General features: G+C 47.1%; 1 protein-coding gene across 1 annotated transcript in view; it reads right to left on the bottom strand.

Moving 5' to 3' along the window:
• Adam12 (ADAM metallopeptidase domain 12) overlaps positions 1 to 23,969 on the bottom strand; it is a 312,140-nt gene that overhangs the window by 7,659 nt on the left and 280,512 nt on the right. Inside the window, exons 15-21 of the mRNA XM_057779001.1 lie at positions 16,604 to 16,712; positions 16,301 to 16,499; positions 14,704 to 14,781; positions 11,259 to 11,367; positions 8,272 to 8,407; positions 7,575 to 7,683; positions 5,276 to 5,449 (exon numbers count right to left, since the gene is read on the bottom strand). Of these exons, the coding sequence (XP_057634984.1) occupies positions 5,276 to 5,449; positions 7,575 to 7,683; positions 8,272 to 8,407; positions 11,259 to 11,367; positions 14,704 to 14,781; positions 16,301 to 16,499; positions 16,604 to 16,712 (914 nt within the window). The remainder of the gene's footprint in view (positions 1 to 5,275; positions 5,450 to 7,574; positions 7,684 to 8,271; positions 8,408 to 11,258; positions 11,368 to 14,703; positions 14,782 to 16,300; positions 16,500 to 16,603; positions 16,713 to 23,969) is intronic.

The raw sequence follows: 23,969 nt of genomic DNA, 5'->3' as shown, positions 1-23,969 counted from the left end.
TTTATGGGGAGTGGCACTATTAGGAGGTGTGGTTTTGTTGGAGTAGGTATAGCCTTGTTGGAGGAAGTGTGTCATTGTGGGTGTGGGCTTTGAGGTCTTCTTTGCTCAAGCTTCACTCAGTGTGACACTCAGACCACTTCCTGTTGCTTGTGAGTCAAGATACAGGACTTCAGTTCCTTCTCCAGCACCACGTCTGCCTATACACCACCATGTCACACCATGACGAAAATGGACTAGACCTCTGGAAATGTAAGTCACCTCTACTAAATGTTTTTCCTTTGTAAGAGATGCCATGGTCATGGTGTCTCAACAACAGAAACCAGAACCAAGACACTTTCATTATCTCCTTGCTCATAGAATATGCAGCCTTACTGTGTTCTGTTACCTCCATAAACTGGAGCTTACAATGGCAACTTCTTTCAGCTCCCAGGGGAGGAAGGGGAAGGGGGCAGAAACACCTGCCAAGCACTCAGCTCTATGGCACCTGCCATGTACTCAGTGCTCAGTAAGTGTGTGTCTGAATGATTTTATAACCATTAAAAGCACAAACACAGGCTCCTTATACCAAAACAACGTGCACACTTGAGCACACACACACACACAATTTGGTGGTAATTATAACTATGTAAGTAAATCCCGCCATTGCTATTTGGCTGAAGTTTCTGCAGTGTAGGTACATGGTGTACACACCAGGACCTGGCAGCATTTTTCAAGAAAGGAACATGTTGCAGTAAACATCAGTCATCCCCAAATGATGGGTTGAGTTTTTAAGAGTCCCTGTTTCTCTAACGCACCTGGGAGCATAATCTCAGCCCTGAGTTTATGTCTGCAATTCGCTCAGAAGACTTTATATAACCTAGTTTTCTGGAACATGTAGGAAGTAATGAGAAATGGATTCTTAGATCAAGTGTTGCCACACATCAGCAGGCATCATTCAAATGCCATTCTATGGAACAGGTATTTAGCAAAGCAAATTTTGGTTAAGTGCTGTGTCAGTGGCACCCAGGTGAGGCTCTGCTTATTGGGAGAATGGCAAGGTGTCTTGGGAGACCAGGGATTCTCCCCGTTGTGGACCTTTTCTCTCTGTTCTCCTTCCTCCAGAAGTAACACCGGGCACAACTCTAAGGCTATAGAGACGACTCAGTGGGTGAAGTGCTTGCTACTCAAATATAAAGACCTGAGTTCGAATCCCTAGGACTCACATATAAAATCCCAATGAGATGGTGCACATCTGTAATCCTAGCACGCCTATGAAAAGTTGGAGACAGAGACTCGCCTTACTGTCAAAACCGCATGCCTCACGCAAGGCGGAAAGAGCGCTAGCCCCTGGAAGTTGTCCTCTGAGTGCCACACGTGTGCACACAGCTTGTACAAGAAGGTCCCACGCAAGCCTGAGCATGGGATGAGAAGCCCGCATTTTAAGAGGCACAATTGTGGACAAGACAATGAGCTGAGTTTGTGGAGGATGGCAGGTTTTCTAGAAAGACAATGCTTACTTGTCAGATGCAAAGTTAACCAATGCAGCTCTCGTGATATCGCCCCATCCCTGAAGTGTTTCTGTGATAAATTTGGACAAACATAGTCTAGTTAGCCATGCAGGCACATCTGGGTCCTATCGTGGGGGATGGCACCCATGGAACTGCAATGTGCCAGTGGATTCCATTCTTGCTGCCAAGCAAGAGTCACCTCTGGATACTGCCCACACCTGCCTGGAATGGATTCTAGATTCCCATGTGTGAAGAGAGGGGAACCACACAGGTATCTGTGACACGTGTCTCTGAAAGACTGCAGACAGACACAGCTCAGAGTGAGACCGTGGAGTTCCCAGTGACTTGTGGCCTAAGGGGAAGATTTCCTTAGGTTCATACAGAGAAGGCTTTTGGGGTGGCTGCTCTGGAGGAGCCACTTCTGTGGGCACTGATAGCTGTGGGAGAAAATCACTGTGCATAGCTCTTCAGATCATGTGTCCCATTAATCTCCACTTGGCACTGTACAGCAGTGGCATCACTGAAAGAGGAATAAGAAGCCTCAGTGTGAGGGAACCCGCTGGGTGGATGTTTCCAGGCCCCGGGAGTACCCGAGGGATGTGTGCAAGGCACTGAGCACCGCTGCATATCCTGGGCTTCACGGCTCCCATCAGATTCTCAAGTAAGGCCACAGCCCAGACATGTTGGGGACTTGCCTCTTGCCTTCCAGCAGGATAAACTGAGATAGACCAGAAAAAACAGATGGAAGAGAAAACTGTCCACCATCCACAAAACCAACCGAAGACACCAGATCAGGATCCTGACTGGTGGTGTGTGGGAGAGGGCGTTGTGAGCATGCGAGGAGTGAGAGGTTCACATAAGGAAAGCCACGTCGATTCAGTATTCAAACCAGAGTTCCTGCTAGGCCAGAGGTCAAGCTAGAATTACAATAAAGTACAGAAATTCTATTAAAAAAACTTCTATTTACATTAGCAAAGAAGACTCAACAGTGAAGTTAAAAAAATAAAAAGAGCCAGGGTCAGCCACACATAATTCACAGAGCACACTGCCAAAGCCATGCCATAGAGCTTACTGATAGGAGCTTGCAAGGCAGTTCTGGTCTTGTGCAGTAACATGTTTAGAGCTCAAATCTGACAAGGATACAAGTTTTTAGAACAGAGAAATTAACCAAGAGTCAAAGCTTTTTCCCTTATAAAGAGCTACTAGATATAAACTAGTTTGTTATCAGCAATAAAAGAAAAGGGAAATGAGGTTGTGGTAAAATGGAATAAGCATAGCTTACCTTATTCCTTTTAGTACTTGCATAAAAAGATCATCAAGCAATTGATATAAATTGAAAATTAGAGAAAAAGACTACCTGGTGAACTCTAGACTCAAGAAACTACCCAGCGGTGGGTCTAGGTGTGCACACTAGAGCCTCAGTTAGGACGTATAAAAGGAGCAACAAGAAATAAGTATATACAAATCTGGAAATAACTAAATGGTACCAAAGAAATAAAAAAACTCAAGAAAGTCTCTCCTCTGTAGGGATAAGCCTGGGAAGAGGGATGTCTAGAAAAACAATTATTTTGACTATATATGGTTTTATTCCTGCTCAATCCAAAGGAATCCCACCCTCTACCCCCACCCCCCACAAATGATTTGTGACATTTCTTTCCTGGACCAGAGACTGTGTACAGAACTCTTGGTGGATTTCTTACCACTGCAGAGTCTAGATGAAATGGAATGGAAGGACACCCTCCCCCCATCAAAGTCAACCTAAAATTCTATACCCAGCAAAACTATCTTTCATGGATGAAAAAGATATCCTTAGACACAGGGGTGCTAGTAATATGCCAACAATAGTAGGATTGCTTGAAAGATACATAGCGAACAGAAGTCCTTCAGGCAGAAAAGAAATGATGGGATGTAGAACATCAGGAAGGGGGAAGAGCTGAAAGGATCAATATATGAGCACATATAATCAGCTTCTCATTGGTTTACAAACATCTGTTTGACTGAAAGCAAAAATTCCATTCCAAGTGGCTCTTGATGCCCATAAAGGTCACCTAAAATATTTTACATGTACACATGTGTCCAAGTGTATGTGCACTATGTGCAAGCCTGCAGAAGTCATGTGGGTTCTGGAAATTGAGCCCAGGTCCTCTGCAAAAGCAGTATGTGTTCTTAACCTCTGAGGCATTTTTCTAGCTTCAAAGGCATGATTTAAGTCATCCATTATTAAAAATGAGGTCAGTGAGACCGAAAGGCTGGGAATTCTAAATTTCTCCTGAAGCAACCAAATACTGGGATAAAGATGGATTCATTTTCAGAGAGCCGTTTTTTTTTTTTTTCCATCAAGGCCAATTTTGACCCTCAGGAGACAGCAATAATGAAAACATGATTACAAGTGTAATTGTCAATCGAGAGAGAGGTCAGTGCTGCTGAGCCTCCCACAAAAGCCCAAGGAAATCCCATACAACACCCAGCCCCAAATTTCAAAATGCAGAGGAGACACTTTGGATAAATGAACCTCAAATATTAAGAAATGTTTAAATCGAAACAGAAACTGATGGCTCAGGCACACTTCAGTACCCCTCTCAGGAAGATGACTGAACTGCTGGATGGATAGAAGAAGGAGATGTTGCAGTTTACCTATCAAGTAAGCAAAGCTTTGAAACACCAGCCTTTGTCTCTCTCATCATGACCTCACTGGTACCAATATGAGTACATGCAATACTCTAACCAAACATTTAACTTTGTCTGACCACTTGAAGATTTGTGTTTTCAATCTGATATTTCACTTGAATCTTCCCTAAAGGAACTCCAAATGCATCTGTCTAGATATTCCAAATGAGAGCTATTTATAAAGCAAAAGTCACAGCAATCAAACACATCTACTAACTCACCGGTCCTTCAAAAGCTAATCCACATCCAAGTGGCACACTGCTGCTTAAAGAACACTTTATAGGCTCTTCAATGCCAAGGTATATAGAAACAACTTTACAGCAGAATCACAGGCTGTAAAGCTATGTGCACAGAGAATAACCTCAATGATGCTAAAGACGTAATTATACATATAGTTTCCTGTGGGATTATTTTTATATAACAATAGCATTTAAAAATGATTGTTTCATTATTCAAGTTGCCAACAGTACACCCATTACTAGTCTCAAAATATTTCACTTGAAATCCCAGCTTCTTCAGCTGTGTGCCATTAACTCAACATGCAGCAACCGGAAGCTATTTTAAAGCCAAATGCACGCTGAACCTGTGGTGATCTGGCAGCGCTGGCCTGTGTCGCATCCCATGACTTCACTGCAGCCTCAGTTTTGAACATGCGATGCAAACGATCACACCATACACCACCAACAAACACTGCCAAGAACGCCTCGGCTCAGATTTAAGAGTGTTAGGAATTGCCATGCTTCTGTTGTACACAGAAGGTTCTCTGTTCCCCCAGAACAAAGACTTAATTACAGAAAATACAGATTTTTAATATTTTCCTATCATTTCTTACCTATATACCCAGAGTCCTGTGAAAATTCCTCCAGGTAAAAAGCCTTCACGGTAGAAAAAGTTTAAATCCTGGCTTAGATGATAAATTGCATGGGCATGGAAACAATTCTGAATTTTAGTTTAAAAATCACTGTAGGCATTGTATATCGGTTATCTCTGTTAACCATCTGATTAACTGAATTCCATTTCATAAATCAGTATGTTAAACAAGTTGTCCAAGTTTACAATGTTAGCAACTAGCAGAGCCTGGATTTGAACTGCATCCCATCCCTTCAGCACGGGAGGCATACCTGGGCCTGCCTGAGTGCAGGATTGGCAGGTAGGGGCCTGGCAGGGCCGCTAGGCGCACGTGGGGCCTGGTGGAGAGGTGGGAGCACTCGCCGAGGTGACTGGGGATGAGGGATGGCTCGAGTGTTGAGGGGCCTGCTGATGTCAATCTTCTGGCTTTGTAGTGACGGCCTGTCCTGCACGGTCAAAGCAGAGAGTCAGTTCTGATGGAGTTTACTCCCTGAGGAAAGATCAGCATTAACTAGTCTACGACCAGTGGGGTGGGAAAGTCCACGGTGTCCACATGAAGGACTGTATTTATTTAAATTCTAAAAGAAGCATCCCCTACATCTGAAATGGAGAGATGGTTTTTATATAGATTAAAACAAACAAGCAAACATTAAGAACCAAACTGGTGACGATAGCACTCGGAAGGCTGAGATGGGAGGACTGAGAATTTGAAGCTTGTATTTGCTATATAAAAGATTCTATCTCAGTTAATCGATCAATCAATCAATCTTCAAGCTGGTTTAAGAAACAAATAGATGAACTAACCTGAAGTAGCAAGTATGAAGACACAGACTGGATCACAGGAACATCAAGAAGAAGGTATGGGCTCAGTGTGCACACGAGAACTACCTGCCCCGGAGGCTCATCTCTGGACTAGCTTCCCCGTGTTCGGAAGGAGGACCAGAGCAGGCGCAGCATGACCTGCACCCCATATTCTTTCTTTTTATAAATAACTTTACTGAGGTAGGATTGATACTCAGTTAATTGAATTAAGTGATTTTTTTCTTTACTCAGCTTTTTTTTTTTTTTAAAAACCCATCCATGTTTATGTGATTTGAACTGAAGATGCTTTTCCTGTACTTGGGATTATAGGCATGGGCCACTATGCCTGGCTTGACTGATGTTCATACCCATGGGGCTATTATAGCAATTATGACAAGGTCTCTATCACCCAGAAGAGCTTCCTTGCCACTTTTGCCTCCGTACCCCCCTTCTCGCCCCAGACCTTGGCATCTAAATGAATTTTTATGTTTTAAAGTTGCATAGAAATGGCACCGTAGAGTATGTGCTCCTTTCTGCCTGGGTCCTCTGACTTGGAATGGCTACTTTGAGCTTTACCCCCGAGGTCATGCGAGTCGGTGGCTGACTCTGTCTTCTTGCTGAGTCACAACCACTGTGTAATATGCCACTGTTAATCCTTTCACCTGTCGAGAGACCTCTGGGTCATTTCCAGTGTTTAGATTTTGCTTTTAGCCCCCATAAAACACACCTTTGTAGCTGGCAGGTCCAGGTTTGGAGACGAAGGGAGGCACATTTACTGGGAGCGATGGCTTCCCTTTTAGAAGCCCAACTTCTGCTCTTTAGACCAAGAGAAGTAAAATAGTGCATTGCCTGCTGCATTGGTGATAATCTTTTTCAGTTATTTCTCATTTCGTGGCACCTGTCTTGTTCCCTGTTTCAGTTTGTCCGAGTTTGCCTCAGTCAGACATTGTTTTGCTATGACAGAGTGCCTGGATGAGCAGCTTGGAAGGAAGGTTTAGTAAGGCTAATTAATGGCTTCAGAGGCTCAGTCCACAGTTGCCTGGCCCCACGCCCTTAGGTAGAACAGCAGGATAAAAGTGTGTGCAGAACCATTGGATGGACAGGTAAAGGAAGGGAGGAAGTGACAGGGGACCAGTGTACAGCCCTCAAATCCCCTCTTCCTGCCTTGGGATTGACTTCCAGGAGGGTTGACTTCCTGAAGTTTCCCCCACATCACCAAATGGCATCACCACCCAGAGGCCAGTGTTGAACTCACACCCAAACCATAATGGAGTTCGATATTTAAGAATTCTTGTGGATAAGCAAAACATTGAGGCATTGGGGAACCACTGGATACCCAAGGACAAGGGTATAGCTTTTTAAAAGAACGGAGTAGGCATGGATTCCACAGTCCTGGGCAACACTTAGGTCGGCAGAACTTAGACTCAGGCCAGAAAACTCACCTAGGCACAGCTGGTGACCCCTGGAAACAGGAGTCTGCTTTGGCTGCATTCCCAGTGTGGCTGCTGAGAGCCTGGCAGGTCTAGGTTACTGTCAAGATTGACTTGGTTTGTATCCAAATACAACACAATATGGGGACTTCGATTGCCCTATGAGAACCTTTTAGGGGCCTGCCTCTGGGCCCTGACCAGTGGAGGGGCAGTGAGGTATGGCTGAATCAAGTGTGCTGACTAAGCATTTCACAGGCATGATGGAGCCCTGTTTACCCAGGCAACCTTGTTCTGTAAAACTCCATGCCTTTACAGGACAACACGTCCTTGTGTGACCTACCTTGGGGGTGTTGGGATGTGGTGGCCGGCTCATCAGCAGGCCTTTTCCAAGGGTGGGGTGAGCCTGGCCAAGGTGAGAACCACTGGGTGTCCGAGAAGGGTGCACACACCTGTAAGGCAACCCAACATTTGCTAAGCAAGGGTTTGTCTTCCTTCTTGCTACAATTCCTCATATCCTGTTCCTGCTGATAACTGTGTGTGTCTGTCTATATCTGTATCTATATCTATATATCTCCATGGCCAATCATGCAGGGGAAAAAAAGCTCTGATATGCCTATGAGTTGAACATGAATGCTAACCTCTGCTCTCCGGCCACTGGCCTATCAAACTAGCTAACCGAAGATCATAGAGACTTAGCTGTGGGCGCACAGGGGCTGTTTCTCATGAAGCTGGCCTCTCAGCAATAGTCTCCCAGCACATTGGGGCCCGAAGTCCTGCCATCTGAGGAACACATTCCAGGGTCTACATGCCTTGTACAAAAAGATGAGAGCAGACCCATCGGTGGAATTCACCAGCACCCCGCTTATTTATGTAATGGACGGCAGAGTTTGAAGGGAGAGTCAAAGAGACAGCTGGCCCAGCAGACATTTACAAAAGCCAAACAACCCAAAGACCCAGTGTTACTATCCAGAAAATCTGCCTCCCTCCCTGGCAGAGGGTGATGCAGCGAGAAGCCGTCATTTCTTGAGAGGACATACCTCAGCTTTTCTATGGTGGTTTTCTTATGTGTGAACAGAAGCCGCATCAAGGTCTTCCTTTTGAGATACACCACACATCCAGCGGCCAGCAGACACAGGATGCTCACCAGTATCCCTACAGTCAAGCCCTGGTTATCTGAAACAAAACACATTTGGCTCAGGGGAGGGGGCCGTTCCAATAAAATACAGAAGACATCGCACTGTGACATTTATGGCAGAGCAAGCTCTAAAGGAACAAACAGAACCAGTGCACGTAAATCCCTAAACGACATCCTAATAAATTAGTCTCTCTTCAAAGGTCGTGCTGGAGTTCTGGTCTATGCCACCATTACTCATCTGTGACAGCTGAGAACTTGCTAGTGCAGGGACATGGTCTGGTAGGTGGGACCCTAGCTGGGCCACACAGATTTCTCTAGGCAGAGTGGGCCCTGGAGCTACACAAAGTACCAGGGGACCATCTTATCAGGATTGGGGGCTCCCCAAAGGTCATCTTCAACCCCTCCCCACATCTTGATTCTAGGCTGCTTTCACACTTCAGTTGGAGTTTACTTTTATCTGTCATCCCTTTATCTATTCTTGATTGAGAATTTGGGGCATCTCAAATTAGAGAACGAGAAAAGAAAAAAACAGCACCCTAAATGAAGTTACCCTGGATTTGGTTTCTGTCTGTTAAGGACTTAATACTGCCTTTGGGGGCAAGCTCCTTATTGTTGGGAGAATGCCCATGCATGCTTTATGAAATTTTACCTGTGGGGCTAAGGCTGGGCCCGTAGCTCAGTTCATAGAGTGTATAGCTAACATTTAGGAAGCTCTAAGCTTGATCCCCCAGAACCCCACAAACCAGATGTGATGGTGTACACACTAGCACTTGGGAGGTAGAGGCAGGAGGATTAGAAGCTCCAGGCTATCCTTGGCTACAGAGCAAATTTCAAGCTAGTTTGAGATTTAAAAAAATATTTTTTTCTTTTGTAATTTGATGCCATTTAGCACATGTGGGTAGTAGAACACATAACCCATCAGGCTACCTCCTGACTGCAGTGATAGCCAGAGGTAATCCGGGAGGTGCTAGGAATCACAGGAGGCTTCTTTGGAAGCTCATCAGAATGGTGAAGTCCTGGGGAACAGGGACCCTTAACTAGTCTGTATGTCGACCAGGGATGTTCAGGTTGAGTTGCATACCCTAGGTGTCCAACTGTCCCTGTATACTGCTGGGGAGCCATATTTACCCTCTTGCTGTCTCCCTTCAGCACTCAGTTACTGCTAATCCAAGTAGCAGCTGCCCCAGCTCTGGGCACAATGTCTTGACACCCACCTTGTTCTGTACTTTGTCCTCAACCAATGAGTCCTATGGGGTCTACCAGTACTGTCTTCCTCCAGCCATCTGCATGACTGGAAGGGCACTGTTGCTGGGCTCTTGTCAACTGGCATTCCTCCTAAGCTTAGTAGCAGCCCTGAGCTTCAGCTAAACTCTGTTGCCTCATCTAAGTGAAAAATGACCAGCAAGAATCTCAAAAGGGAATTTTCAATCCCTTGCATCAACCTTACATCTTAAAGTGATCCAATTAAAGTCCTGCCAGACCCTAAGTGGCATCAGGATTGCCTGCTGCCATCTGCTGAGCTGTCCAGCCAGTGTTCCATGAAGTATCACGACTCTACTGTTCAATCTGTATCCTGGGAGTTGTGACTGTTATCCTGTCCTGTCCCACCCTGTCCCCAGGCCTTGGCACAGCCAGTTCTCTTTATTTGCAATCTCTCTACTCTATAGATGACTCTTTTCTGAGACAGGGTCTCATAGAGTCCAGGATGGCCTGGAATTTGCTATGTAGCCTAGGATAACCTTGAACTCCTGATCCTCCTGGCTCTCTATATTCCCACTGCTAGGATGACAGGTATGTCATTCTGGGGATTAAATTTAGAGCAGTGGTTCTCAACCTTCCCAAGGCTACACCTCCTTACTACAGTTCCTCATATTGTGGTAACCCCCAGCCATAAAATTATTTTCATTGCTCATAACTGTAATTTGCTATTATGAATCATAATATATTTATATGATCTACAGATGTTCTTTATTTTTAAAACAGTCTTATTTTACATAGCAATTCTAGTTCCCTCTCCTTGCCTTCCTCCTGCTCCCCCCAGTCCCATCTATTCTTTAGAGAGAGACAAAGGCTGTCACGTCATCTGCGGCAGCACCAAGGCCTCCCTGCTGTATCTAGGCTGAGGAAGGTATCCCTCCGTAGGGATTGCAGATGTTCTTAGGTGAGCTCCATGAAAGGGTTGTGACCCACTGAGCTAGGGCCTCATGCACCCTAGATAAACACCCAATTGACTAGGTTCCAACCTTAGCCCTCTCAGGAATTTTCTTATCTCTGCTTCCCCAATGCTGGGATTACAAACATGCACTATCACACTCAACTTCTCCTGTGGGTTCTGTGGATCCACACTCAAGTACAAGTGGGCGGCACTTTAGCAGCTGAGCCTTCTCTGGTGGTGACCATTCTCTTAAGAGGTAGCTGTCATACTTTTGCTGTTCTTGCTTGTTCTCTCTCTCTCTCTCTCTCTCTCTCTCTCTCTCTCTCTCTCTCTCTCTCTCTCTCTCTCTCTCTCCCTCCCTCCCTCCCTCCCTCCCTCCCTCCCTCCCTCCCTCCCTCTCTCTCTGTGCTATCACTCCTCTGTTCAGAGTTTTAAATTGCACTGGGTGGCAGCACACAAAAGCAACCCTTTACAAAGTCCTTTGATATGCCAGTGACATTCATACACATTTGGTAGTGCACTGTGGACACTGCCTTAGCTGGGAAAAGTGCCACAGGGAGAGAAAATGGCCAACACAATGCCTTAGCTGCATTGAGGGGGAGCCAGCATTTAGAACCTGAAAGGTTCAGGCTGGGCCAGAGGCTCCCAGAGTCCTAGTGTTGGGACGCCTGCCCAGTACCCACGGCCTTAAGCAGCTCAGCATCCCTTCCCAGCGATGCTGAGGCTCCACTCACCTGCTTGCCGGATGGGCCCACTATCTGTGCTTCCTCCAAAACCAAACTTGTCACAGAAGGGAGGGGCCCAGTGGGCCTCACAGTGGCAGTTCTTCCTGTTGTTACACACCTTTGGGGCAGAAGGGGAGAAAAACATCCAGAGGGAACAGTGTCAGGACACACAAGACCAGGGTACTCTGCCAGATCCCCCCAGCCACACATGTAGACTCAGTAAATGCGAGACCGAGAGACAGCACTGCACCCGTGGACTGGAGCCCCAGGAGAGGAGAACAGCACAGCCTGTCTGTGCTCAGGAGCTGCTGTTGACAGCCGGCTCCCCTTTCCTGGTCTTGGTAGTTAGGGGAACCCAGTTAGGGACACGGAATCAGAAGACCACGCATAAATCTGCCTTCTCTGGGAGGCTCAGGGAGGATCCAGCAGTCTGGGGTGGGGAAGTAGGTCTGCAGCTGGACCTCTTATTTCTGATGCCCACGGAAGTGTGCAGAGGTCTGGCAACATTCCTGGGAGCCTATTTGTTGTCCCCAAATGCCCGTTCTTTCTCTCAGCCCCTTGTGGCCATTACCTGGCTCCCTGTCACAATATACGATAGGCAAAGACAGCGGAACTGTCCCTTGCAAAGAAGATGGCAGGAAAGGGTGCTTTTGCCCTTCTTGGTCCCGGATAAAGCACTCTGATGGGAGACCAGAGCTCCAGTGGAAGGACCCAGAAGTCTGTTCATCTACTTACTAGCCAAGGGTCACCCACAGTGGTTCCTCTGCTTGGATCCACTGTTGATGTTTACATATCTTACCAAACTGGATATAAACCAATTGATTTTGAGTGTGAAAAATGGAAGTTTTTTTTTTTTTTTTTTTCTTTTTGGCGATAGAGTCTCATGCATTCCAGGCTGGCTTTGAACTAGCTATTTGAGTAAGAGTGGCTTCGAATTTCTCTCTGAGTCTCCTGCCTCCACTTTCTGAGTGCTGAGAGATTCTAGGTGTGCCTCACCATCCCTAGTTTGAGGTATTGGAGATCAAACTCAGAGCTTTGCACATGCTCAGTAAACACTCCACCAACTGAGCTACAAACTACAAGGCTTGTTTTCTGAAAAGGAGGCTAAGCTTTGGGAACATTGAACAAAAGTCCACCTGACAGATTAGGGAGGGGCAGGACAGTGGTAGGATGACTGGGGAGAGCTGCCCAGATCAAGGACTGCGAGCCCAGATGACTGTCTGGTATCTGTATTTCCCTTCTATCTAAACAGTGTAAATTATAGGCGATGGGTTTCTGGGTGGCTCGCTTGTTGTGTGGAAGTCAGTGGAACTGGCAAACAACTCTAGGGCCTACATAAAAACACTGGGGTCAAATATGCCTGAGTATTTGAAGGCAAACAAAACATTTGCAGCCTGTGTCTTTCTTGCAATGGTTCCCTGCTCTAACTGGCTTCTGTGAAGGATCCAAGCACTTGTCCAGTTGCTTCCTCTGTGGAGACAGTCAACAGAGCCTGTGGGAAGCAGGGATGTTTTCTAGGACACTCCTGTTAATCAGGGTTCTTTCTTTTGCAGAGCACCTGTGGCCACCGAGTTGCAGAGTTCTTTCTAAGGGTTGTAAGGGATGGATTAATGCAATTCTTTTTAGTAATGAGGCAAGGCTCACATGGCAGGGTTGTATATCCACCATAAGCTGGGCTGGTCGAGAGCGAGTGGGACAGACTGCTCCCTAGTGTCTGTGGTATAACCTCGATACCTGGCAAAGGTGCTGCAGCTGGCAACCCACCCATGAGACTCACACCCTGCCTAGTGTGGGTGATCTTAGCTTGAGGCAGGAATTTGCAGTCCAGATTCCCTACTTGGAGGTACTAGTGGTGAGCCTGGTCTCATCATAGAGGGATTGGGTCAGCTACCTGTAACAAAATATCTTAGTTTCTTTTGGATGCTGTAATAAAACACCCTGAAATAATAAACTGAAAGAAGAGTTAATTTTGGCTCACAGTCCCAAGTGCATCATGGATGAGAGTCATGGAGACAGGAGCTTCAAACAGGTGCTCACATCACGTGCACAGTCAAGAACTTGAGAGCCATGAGTTCTGTGCTCAGCTCACTTCCTCCTTTTTATATAGTCTAGATTCCCAGCCCAGGAAATGATGCTACCCACACTGGGCATGGTTTCCACCTCAGTTAACCTAGGAAGATAATCTTCCACAGGTATGCCCATAGGTCCATCTTCTAGGTGACTCTAGATCTCACAAAGTTCACAATTGAGATGAACTACCACACAGAGTCGTAGCTGGCTATTCCAAATCAGCATGTCCCCACAGGTCTCACAATGAGAGGCCTGTGCCCTACTTTCTCTGAGCCAGTAAGGTAACTATGGATACTTCCTCACTATCACACTGGCCTTGGCATCGTTGCTAAAACAAAAGGGCCAGGCTTGTTCATCTATTGCCATTAGAGAGGAATCTATAACCCAATGAAGACATGAAGAGATTCCGTTTGATACTGAGTCAGCTGAACAGAACATCAAGGCACCTGTCTGAGGCGGCCCGGCAATCTGTCATGGTTACAGCATGGTGGTGATTTTGCAAAGACCTCCATAATCCCAAGTGTCTAGATAGTCTAAAAATACAATTTAGAGCCTGGTTTCTGTAGAAAAGCTCCAGGAGGACAAATGAGCCACTGGTGCAACTAATCAAGATTAATATAATCCCATTGGAAAACAAAATGAACTGCATCAGGAAAACTAAATTGCGTTTTAAACAATTAGAGTCCACTTCTTCCCTAAAGCTTCTCAGAACTCAGCGGCATGTGGTAGTCAAAACCAATGACAAGGGCATTCAAGAACACGTGCTCGGTAGATCTGATGTCCTCATTTTAATCCCTTTTGCAAGTATCTTGGTTGAGACATATTTGGGCTGTTGGGAGCAAGAGGGACAGCCCTGCTTGAAATGCTAATGCGAGTCCTTCATGAAGCAAGGTTAGCTTCGAAATTACTTTGAAGATGACAAAATTCTTTCTTTATATCACAGAATGTTAATTCAAAAGATAATTACCTCTCAATCTGATTTTCTTTGTTAAATGAAAGTGACATTTCTCCTGCTATGTAAAGGTCAGAGACAGTTAACGTCTTTGGAAGAAAATGTTGAGGAGGTGCTCACTGTCTACTATAACTTTTAAAAAGCTACAGGAGAGATGTAGGAGGGGCTGGAGAGATGGCTCAGTGGTTAAGAGCACTTGATGCTCTTGCAGAGGACCTGGGTTTGGTCCTAGCATCACATGGTGGCTCACAATCTGTAACTCTAGTTCTGGGGAATCTGACCCTCTCTTTGGCCTCTGTAGGCACCAGTGTGTGCTCTCTCTCTCTCTCACACACAGGCAAAACATTCATGCATATAAAATAATTCCATCAGAAAAGCTGCAAACTATTAGTGCTGTGGACTGGCTGAGTGGAGGTGGCAAATCCTACTTACCCCTCGGCCATGGCACTGCATTGCACACTTGTGAACCCCAAAGACGCTGACATTCTGACATCGACGATTGAGGCAGATCTGTGGGAGACACAGCACATGCCTCAGTACCTCTGCTCCCCTCCCTTACGCAGGCACACAAAACAGAGAAAGCAGGGGTCTTGACAGATGGCTCTGTTGGCAACATATTTGCTGTGCAAACCTAAGGACCCGAGTTCAATCCCCAGAGCCCATGTAAAAACAAAAACGAAAACAGAAACCTGAGCATGGGCGTGTGTGCTGGTGGAGAAAGGTGAATCTCTGGAGCTTGCTGGACATCCTGACTAGCAGCCCTGGGCTCCAGGGAGAGACTGTTATAAAAAACAAGTGGATGTCACTTGACAAGAGACCAGAGGTTGACCTCCGGCTTCCCCAGGTCACAGACAAACATGGACACACCCTTTATACATAACATGAAAGAGAAAGCAATGAAAACTTGGAGAAGGCTCTCATTTTCGTGAGCATGGATGGAGCATAATAACTTGTGTTGTTTACCCCAGACATGGCTGTCGGGGTAGGATTCGACACTTGTCCAATATGAACAGTATTGATTGAGCTCTTTTTTTAAAAAAAAAATATTTATTTATTATGTATACAATATTCTGTCTGTATGTATGCCTACAAGCCAGAAGAGGGCACCAGACCCCATTACAGATGGTTGTGAGCCACCATGTGGTTGCTGGGAATTGAACTCAGGACCTTTGGAGGAGCAGGCAATGCTCTTAACCTCTGAGCCATCTCTCTAGCCCCTTGATTGAGCTCTTTTATATGGAATGTCATTTAAGATTGTTTCAGTGGAAGTGAGAACTTATAACTGATTTTCTTAGGAGTTTTGTATAGGGCTTTGGGGGTCACTAGTGACACAAAGCATCCACAGGGATGCTCCCCAGGGCACTGTTTATCTAGGCACTGTAGAGGCTCCTATTTGCTGTATGGCCTTAACTAGTTGGAAGTGGTTGCCTCTATCAGCAGTGCTCAGCCACCCGCACTCATATCTGCACACATGCCCATATATAAACCAGTGTGGCCGAACTCAAAAATCCTGCTTTCTTCCTTCAAAATTTTTGGTTTTGTTTTTAACTCCAAAAGCATCTCAGCCTTCCTCTTCCCTGTTCTCCCAAAGGACCCCCTTCTGTCTCTCAGTTGACCCCCACTCTGTGCCCCTCCTTTCTCTACAGAGTCTCTGAAGATGCCGCTGACTTCCCACTTTGCCCAGGCGAGAACAGGCCCCCAAGAGCTCTGCCACTTCCCCAAAGCAAGATGCTCCACTGCCCTGTTTCTTTCTGAGGTCACCTCCTGGCAGGAGGTCCCCCCTGAAGCCCAGGGGAAGAAATACTTTCCGCTAAAAGGAGAAAACAAACCCCAGGTCTCCTAATTCGTGTCTCAAAGGTCAGACTGGAACTTCAGCGTGGCTGACTTTTTCTTTTAGGTACAAAGAGTTGGATTCCAGAGACCATATTCTGAGGAGCTTTAGGAAGATCAACTGGTCCCCTGCCCCATGGCTCTTCCATGGCTGTGTTCCAGACTTATATTAGGATGCAAGTGAGAACTGGGTTCTTACTTTTCCTTCTGCACACTTTGTTCCTGAAAGCACAAGCCCTGGGTCTGGCATGTCATCGCCCAAGTACACATGGGTCCCCCGGCACAGAATCCGACCTCCTTCCTGCTGTGGGATATTTGTTTCTATGGAAACGGCATTGGTACCAATGACTGGTCGACTGGCGCCACCTTGACACTGGATTTTTCCACACTTGGCATCTCTGGAAGGGTAAGAATACACAAGCTCAGAACAGGGGCGGTGTGGAATGGCCTCTGCCATGTGTATGGGCTCAGCGCCACGGTGGCAGGGAATGTGGCCTCATACCTCATCTCGCATTTGACGAAGGCGCTCTTGGAGTCTTTGCCACAGTTGCCATAAGGATCCCCTGCGGAGTTCACTCTCTCGAAGCAGATGCCAGGGGCTGGTTTAGCACCTGGAACAGAAGAACAACGGCACCTTCCTCGTTACTGCTTCTGATTTCCTCTGAGCAGCACTGGGCTTTGGGGATAAGGGGAAGGGTATTCCATGTGTGGAGAAGTGGCACGCGGTACCCAGATGGCTCAGGAGGGGGCTGCTGCCAACCTGGAGGACCTACAGCTGGCATCCTTTCCTGGCACAGCCCACTCATTTTTCTGTGTTGTGCTGTAGGCTTCGATTTGGGACCCAAGGCATGCGCAGACTCTCAAGAGATTAGGTTGGACTGTGTAATCGGATCTGGTCAGGAGCAGGAAGGAGTTGGCTGGCCAGCTGGCTGCAGACAAGGGGAAGCTACTCTCTGTAGCAACATCCCACTCAGTTCCGGTGAGAAAAGACAAGCTAGGCAGGCTCCAAGGAGTAGAGATGGCTCATGTGTGTGTGTGTGTGCGTGCGTGTGTGCGTGCGTGCGCGTGCTGGGGGGTGAGAAGGTGGGAGGAGGGAGAGTGAGAGGGATGCAGAAATCTTGTTTTCAGTCCTAGAGAGCTCCAAGAGTAAGCACCATCTTCAGGGAACGGCCATTTCTGGGGAGATTGTTCTCTGAGCCAATAGTCACGGTACACAGCGGGATATGCCCTGATGGTTGTGGGTCATAGAGAGCCCAGGAGTGACCCCTCTTAAGACCACCTCTTCTTGCCAGGGAAAGAGAACAAGGAATTGAGGACTACAGGAGAAAGCTTTGGAGGGCTCTTATACGGCAGCCTCAAAGGTATCTGTTGGTAACAGTGAGGGTGTCAGAGGAATGGGGCAGGCCAAACCGAGCCTGGACATGTGCTCTTGGCCTGCCTCCCCTTCCAGCATCTGGTTTGGACATTTCCCTTCACAGCACTTTCAATGACTAGGAGGTGACTTCCTAAAGTCCCGACCTGCCCTATTCTCTGCTCCCAGCTCCAGGGAGTCTCTGTTGGCATGCTAAGGTGACAATGCAATCAAGATTCCAATCAGATTTGGTCCTAGGCCAGGACTTCCTCCCTCCTCTGCAACGATACTCATTGTTCTTTAACCTGTGTTGCTCCCTTATCAGCTCCTAGCAGAAATGGCTGCCATGTTCAATAGCAAAAGCACACAGCTCGCCATTGTCACCTTTCCATGTGAGATGGGCCTGTGCCTGCTCTAGACCTCTGGACTAGTCATCCCATTCCAGACCTTCTGCTTCCTCTTTGTTTGCTTGTTTGTTTGTTTTGAAACAGGGTCTCACTATGTAGGTCCTCCTGGAACTCATCATGTAGACTGGGTTACCTTTGAACTCACAGACATCCACCTGCCCTTGCCTCCCAAGTGCTGAACCTAAAGGTGTGTGCCACCATACCTGGCACGTTCCTTTCTTTACTAATAGTAAGCGTTTTAGACAGGTCTCCTGGAGCTCCTGGCTAAGGCGCACCAGCCCCGCCCGGAACTAATACTGTGTTGCAGGAAAAGACCACTTGGTCTCTGCAGCATCACCTTCCCTTTCTCCCATAGAGTCTCATCTCCTTCGCCCGAGTCTGTGTCCACCAGCCCTTTCCTGAAGAACAGCTTGATTGCCTATGATGCTGGCTGCTCCCTGCTTCCCGCTTAGATACTGACCATCGGCCAACACCCGCATAGAGTCTGTGTGTGTCTAGAGGGATTTTCCTTCAACTGGAAGACACTACAGAGAGGCACTAGGTAGTTTTACGCCTTTTTGTTGACCCTTCTCTTCCTAAGAAAGACAAAAACAAATCCCCAAAGATGACGTTTAGAGAGGGACTGGATAGATGGCTGGATTGGTAAAGTGATTTTCAGGAGCTGGGTTCAGATCCTCAGCACCCCTGTACAAAGCCAGGTATGCACCCATGATTTCACTGCTGAGGAGGTAGAGACAGGAGGATGCCTACAACCTGCTGGCAATTAGGTCTAACTGAGCTGCTGAGTTCCAGGTTTAGCAAGAATTTATCTCAGAAAATAAAGACTGGGATGACATGAGATATCTTGCCCGCATGCACAAAAAAGATGCATATGAACACACAAACATGCCACCCCCTCCCAAATGACTTGTAAAGAGATGTCAGTTTCTAAGATAACAAGTTTCAAGAAATTTGGCCAATATAGTTTTCTCCCCAGCAGCTTGAACAATACAGGCCGCAGAGATTAACTTTGTGTCTCTACCAGGAAGCGCTGAAGGAGCAGGAGGCTGTGTGTCACAGGTTGCTGCTGACACATGCGTAAGCAGGATGTATCTCTGCCAATGACCTTAGCAGTGACTTGTGATGAGGTAAAGGAAATGGACATGTGGAAGGGGGCAGGGCCATGCCTTCCTCTGCTACTGTAAACTGGGAGACAAGAGGCACCTGAGCATGGCCCAGACGAGGTCTCTAGCACACCCTGTCCCTTTCTGTGTTCCTATCTGTGGAGAGCACAGAATGATGTTTCCCCTTCTCCACCCTCCAGTAGTCCCAGACTGGCAGTTCCCATCCACACCCCGAAGCTGCTCTTTTAACTGAACGATGGGGGTGGGACGGGAAGACAGGAAGGAATGAACAGAGCTCCATGTGAAATGCTGGCCCTCATCCAATTGTCTAATGTTTCCTACTATAGAGTCCTTGGGGTGTGAAGGGATATTCCTTGCTAGAAACAGGTATTTCAAGGCTAAAGATTAAGTTGAATCAAAGTTACAATGATGTGAACGGCTGAAACTTAGTCCAGTTCTCATGCCTTATCTGACTACCTTCCAACTTGCAAGGCTGCTTTCTGGGTCCAATATGTCCCCAGCTAGAGCTCATGGGCACTTCTTAGCATTGTTCCCTCCAGTGCAGCTCAGCAGCCACACCCTCCCATGGAGTAACTCCCTTTATAGGAGAACCAGTGCAGAGGGGTTTTCCCTGATGATCTGAAGTGAAATCTGCTTTATTGATATTAAGTCGCAGTGTAGAAGACATGAGCTTGTTTGACGGTTGTGCCTCATGTATCTACTATACTCCTACTTCCAGGAACATTATGTTTTTCTTATAGGAGTACCATTTACATGGTCAGGGAAGTGCTGACTTTCGCATGCAATGCCAGAGGGATGGACTTTAAGACTCCTTTCTGGCCAGAGCAATCTATCTCACATGATAGGGTCAATGCTGGTCTAAATGGATCTAGGGCTTCTGGATCCCTCAGGGCCTTCTTCTGCTTCTCCCTTTTCGTGGAGCTGGCTGGGTATAATCCTTGCTCATTTTTCTCTTTCTCTCATGAATCTTCCTTGTATTTACAATATATATTGCCTACTGACTGCAAAGAGCAGGATATTCATGAAGAAATGAGGGAAAGGCCAGTGGGCCAGCCTCCTATCTCCAACACTCCCAGAGGCAGCCATGTGTGCTCAGCAAATGAAGCACCAGGGCCGTGGACACATCTCCTCAGGGTTCTCTTCTGCAGCTGTGGGTTTTCACCTGCTCCCTGGCATCAAATGAAATGCTGTCATGTTGCTCCGCGTAAAGCTGCATGCATGAAGACAGAGGCTTTGCTTTTGGGAAAGATAAACTGCTGTTCTCTCAGAGGTGAAGTTCAAGTCCGAAAACGCAGAAACGGGGCAGAGGGATTCTAAATGGGATGCATCTTGACATTCAAAGGATCCATCATCAAGAGAAAGGGATAAAAAGAAAACCAAATCACAGACGACCTTCTGAGCTGACACTCTCAGCCTCTCACTGAGTCCATAAGGAGAGTGACACGCTAGCGTTCGGCATGGCTTTTGTATGCCAGCTGCCAGCTGGTGCTTGTTTCTCAGGCAGAATGGTGAAGAATTTGAAAAGTCTTGGCATGTAAGGCATGGCAAAGGCAGGGATGCAGGCATGGTAAAAACAGAGATGCAAGCATGGCAAAGGCAGGGATGCAGGCTTAAAGTTGCTGTGCTTAAAAATTCTGCACTGTGTGTTTTCACGAAGGTGAGAGACTGCACATCTCTCTCGAAGACAGAATGGCAACAGTTTTCTTATCGCTCCATTGCTACATCAATTAAAGCCTTTGAGTTCTTAATAAGGGAACTCTCAGTGTTTGGCCACTAGCAGGAGATAAAGCTGAGCCTTTCGGAGGGAGTCTTGACACTGCTCTGCATTTTAATCACCAGTTTTGGCTTTGAGCACAGTGGCTCACACTTGTAACCCGGTCTGGAAGTTCTCAATGTCATGGTGTCCTCTGAAGAGGAAGTGAAGATGACAGCACCTTGAATGAAGCCCCAGGTTTACTCATTCTGAGCCTCTCCTTGAGACGATCTTCATCTGCAAACACGCTGCTCTAGTCTGGGCCAATCTGTTCCTCTCTCTCTGTCAACTCCTGTCACTTAAACCCACAGACGAAGGCATTGACATAAGCAGGTGGCATCTGCCCTTCCATTCTCTCCAGGTCACCTTTGCCTTTTCCAGGGAATGAAGCCCAAATGAACAAATGCCATCATTTCCTTCTCACACGATGGAACAGGGCTTTCCTGGTTCCCCGACAATAGGCCTCTTGGTAAAATATCCTTTCTTCCCCTCGGCAACCGTCAGTTACAGTAGGCCATCAATACATACAAGGCCCTGAGTGGATTTCAAGTTAATCGGGCTCATTTAAACCAGCCTTGTAGATAAACACTGGATATTTACGATCCTATAAAACTTATCTGGTCAGCTGATGTGGCATAAATCAATGACCATAGAATCTGGTGACTGATAAGATGGACACTAACAGCAAGTTTGGGGACCCCTCCAAGGGAAAATCAGTGACTTTTGGCCTGCGGTGATCATGTAACATACCTGTGATGTTAACAGTCTAACGTTCTCCATCACTAGGCTAGTGGCTCTGGCAGACAGCACTGCTGAGAGGAAATCTTCAGCCTGAGGAAAAACCCCAGCTGTATTTTAGCAGGAATAAAGGTCATACCATGGCAACGGAAAAGCTTCCTGAATATTAACACTGAACTGGAATAAGAAGCTCAATACCCATTTGCACTGCAGATAATGTTATGTCTGGGATGCCAACATCTAAAATCTTGAGACAGCAAGCTAGGGAGACAGACAGCTCAACGGGCAAAGTATTGGCTATTCTGGCGTGAGGACCTGAGTTCAGATCCCCAGCACTCACGGAAAAAACTTGGCCTGGTGGAACATGCCTGTGGTCCCAGCAATGGAAAGTCGAGACAGGAGGATCCCTGGAACTCCCTGACTGCCAGTCCAGCCAAGCCAGCGTTCAGGTTCTTGAGCGACTCTGTCTCAGAAAATAAGGTGGAGAGTGGTTGAGAACGACACTTGATGTCAAGTCCTGGCCCCAACTTGCACACGCTAACCGCAAGATGTGGTAGAAAATCAGGTCGGAAAAGAAAACTTCCCCAGCCAACAGGGAGAGTTTCAACAATACTACTACTAATAATTAGATTAAAAAAAAAAAAACAAGTAAATTAACAAACCCCACAGAGGTCTTCTGAAAGCTTGTCCGCTGCCACTTAGGAGGTGCAGGCACATGCTTTGAATTTTCTCTGCCTTTATTTCTAGGAAGACTCGGAAGTAGGAGGATTTTATTGGAATCTAATGCTGGACTGCGAAAGGCCATCTCAAAAGGGAATAGCTAGCTGGAAGGAAGGGCTTTATCCGGTCAGCTTCGGATAGCCAGCTCCGAGGCGTGAGCAACAGACACCCTGGATGTAACCGGAGAATTCGATGTGACTCAACAACTTGGCCAGGTCACTGGGTACAAAAGGCACAGCCATCCAAGCAATGACTCAAGGAGCCCTAGAGTTCTGAGTGACCTCATTCCCTGGAGGTCGTTTATGACCCTTACACAACATGGTCTAGATCTGGGCTCTTGCTGTTGAGTGGGAAGATGAGACATCACAAATGCATCCTGGACAAGGGCTTCCTTCCTGAATCATGGAAAGTTCATTTGAACCAACCACTGTGGCACTCTAATGCTCTCAGCCCAGCACATCTGGCTGGCCAGGACCCTAGCCCAGGAAGTCACCTCTGCCCCTGGGGCTACATCCACCCAGGGCAGGGTAAGGGCTTAGTGGTAGTTGTAGGGAGGATGGGACAGAGGGAGTCACATCCTGAGAAAAGCATGCAGGGAACAGGCGGTGCATTCCTCTGGCACAAGCAGGCTCTTGAGTCAGCATCTCCTACCCAGCAGGACGTCAGCAAATACTTAACAAATGGGAGAATGAATGACAGATGAGGGTCTCTGCTGCCGTCCAAGTCACAGCTCTACACAAACAGAACTAGCTGCACTTCCTGCCTTGGCCCTGCCACCCCGTTGTACCCTCTACACCCAATCCTGGATGCTAGAAACACTACCTCTACTGCATGATGACCGCAGGGCAGTATCTCTCAGACTCCTTCAACCTGGCTGCTTGCTACCCTCAATCCAGGCGGTCTTTCCTGTCTCTATCACATCTCACCTTTCTACAAAGTCTTGAGCATCTCTTGAGAACACACTCACATTGCATTGACTAAGGTTTAGATTTACCAGGTGCCAAGCACCAGGACTGTTGGTACGTGCATTCTACTAGACAGATTAGAGCGTGGACTACAGCCGAGGATGTGACGTGCATGGGTAGGCAGGATACCCATTCTACTTCACAGCTGAGCTCCAAGAAGGTTCAGAAATTTTCTGAAGGAATAGAGAGTGGTTCAGCCTCAGTGTTCAAAATCGGCCCATTCTCTCCAGCCTGGACCCCAGCAGTGTGTTACCTTACAGGACAAAAGGGACTTTGCAGACATTCATTTAGAGATCTCGAGATGGGAAGAGGTGAAGATGGAGGCCTGGGTGGGCCTAATACAGTCATATGGGTACTTGCAAGGGAAACAGGAGGGGCAGAGCCAGAAGACTACAGAAGCTGAGGTCAGAGGAGCCGGACAGACAGCTGCACGGCTGGCCTTGACGCAGGAGGGGCAGGGAGTCAAGAACATTGGTAACCTTGGAAAGCTGGAAAAGCCAGCGAGATAACATTTTCTCCCCAAATTTCTAGATGTGCTATGTCCTCCCAGCACCTGGATCTGAGGACTCTGGTCTCCAGAAACGGAAGCTGTGACTTTTCCTGTCACAAGTTGCTAAGGCCCTGACCACAGGTGACTCTCAAAGCGTCATCAGCTGGAAAGCCAGACAGTCTCACTGGTATGGAGGGGAAGGGCCATGACGTAATGCGAGGGGTGGCAAAGAAGTCATGGTCTCAGTCAGACAGAGGCCTTGCCTGTCCCCTCTCTGCTGAGGATGTTCTTTTACGATCTGGGCTGAGAAAGGTCTGGTG

Source organism: Chionomys nivalis, chromosome 8 (assembly GCF_950005125.1).
Source record: "Chionomys nivalis chromosome 8, mChiNiv1.1, whole genome shotgun sequence".
Classification (NCBI taxonomy): Eukaryota; Metazoa; Chordata; class Mammalia; order Rodentia; family Cricetidae; genus Chionomys; species Chionomys nivalis.
Note: the sequence above shows the minus strand (reverse complement) of the source record. Positions and strands in the feature narration are given on the sequence as shown.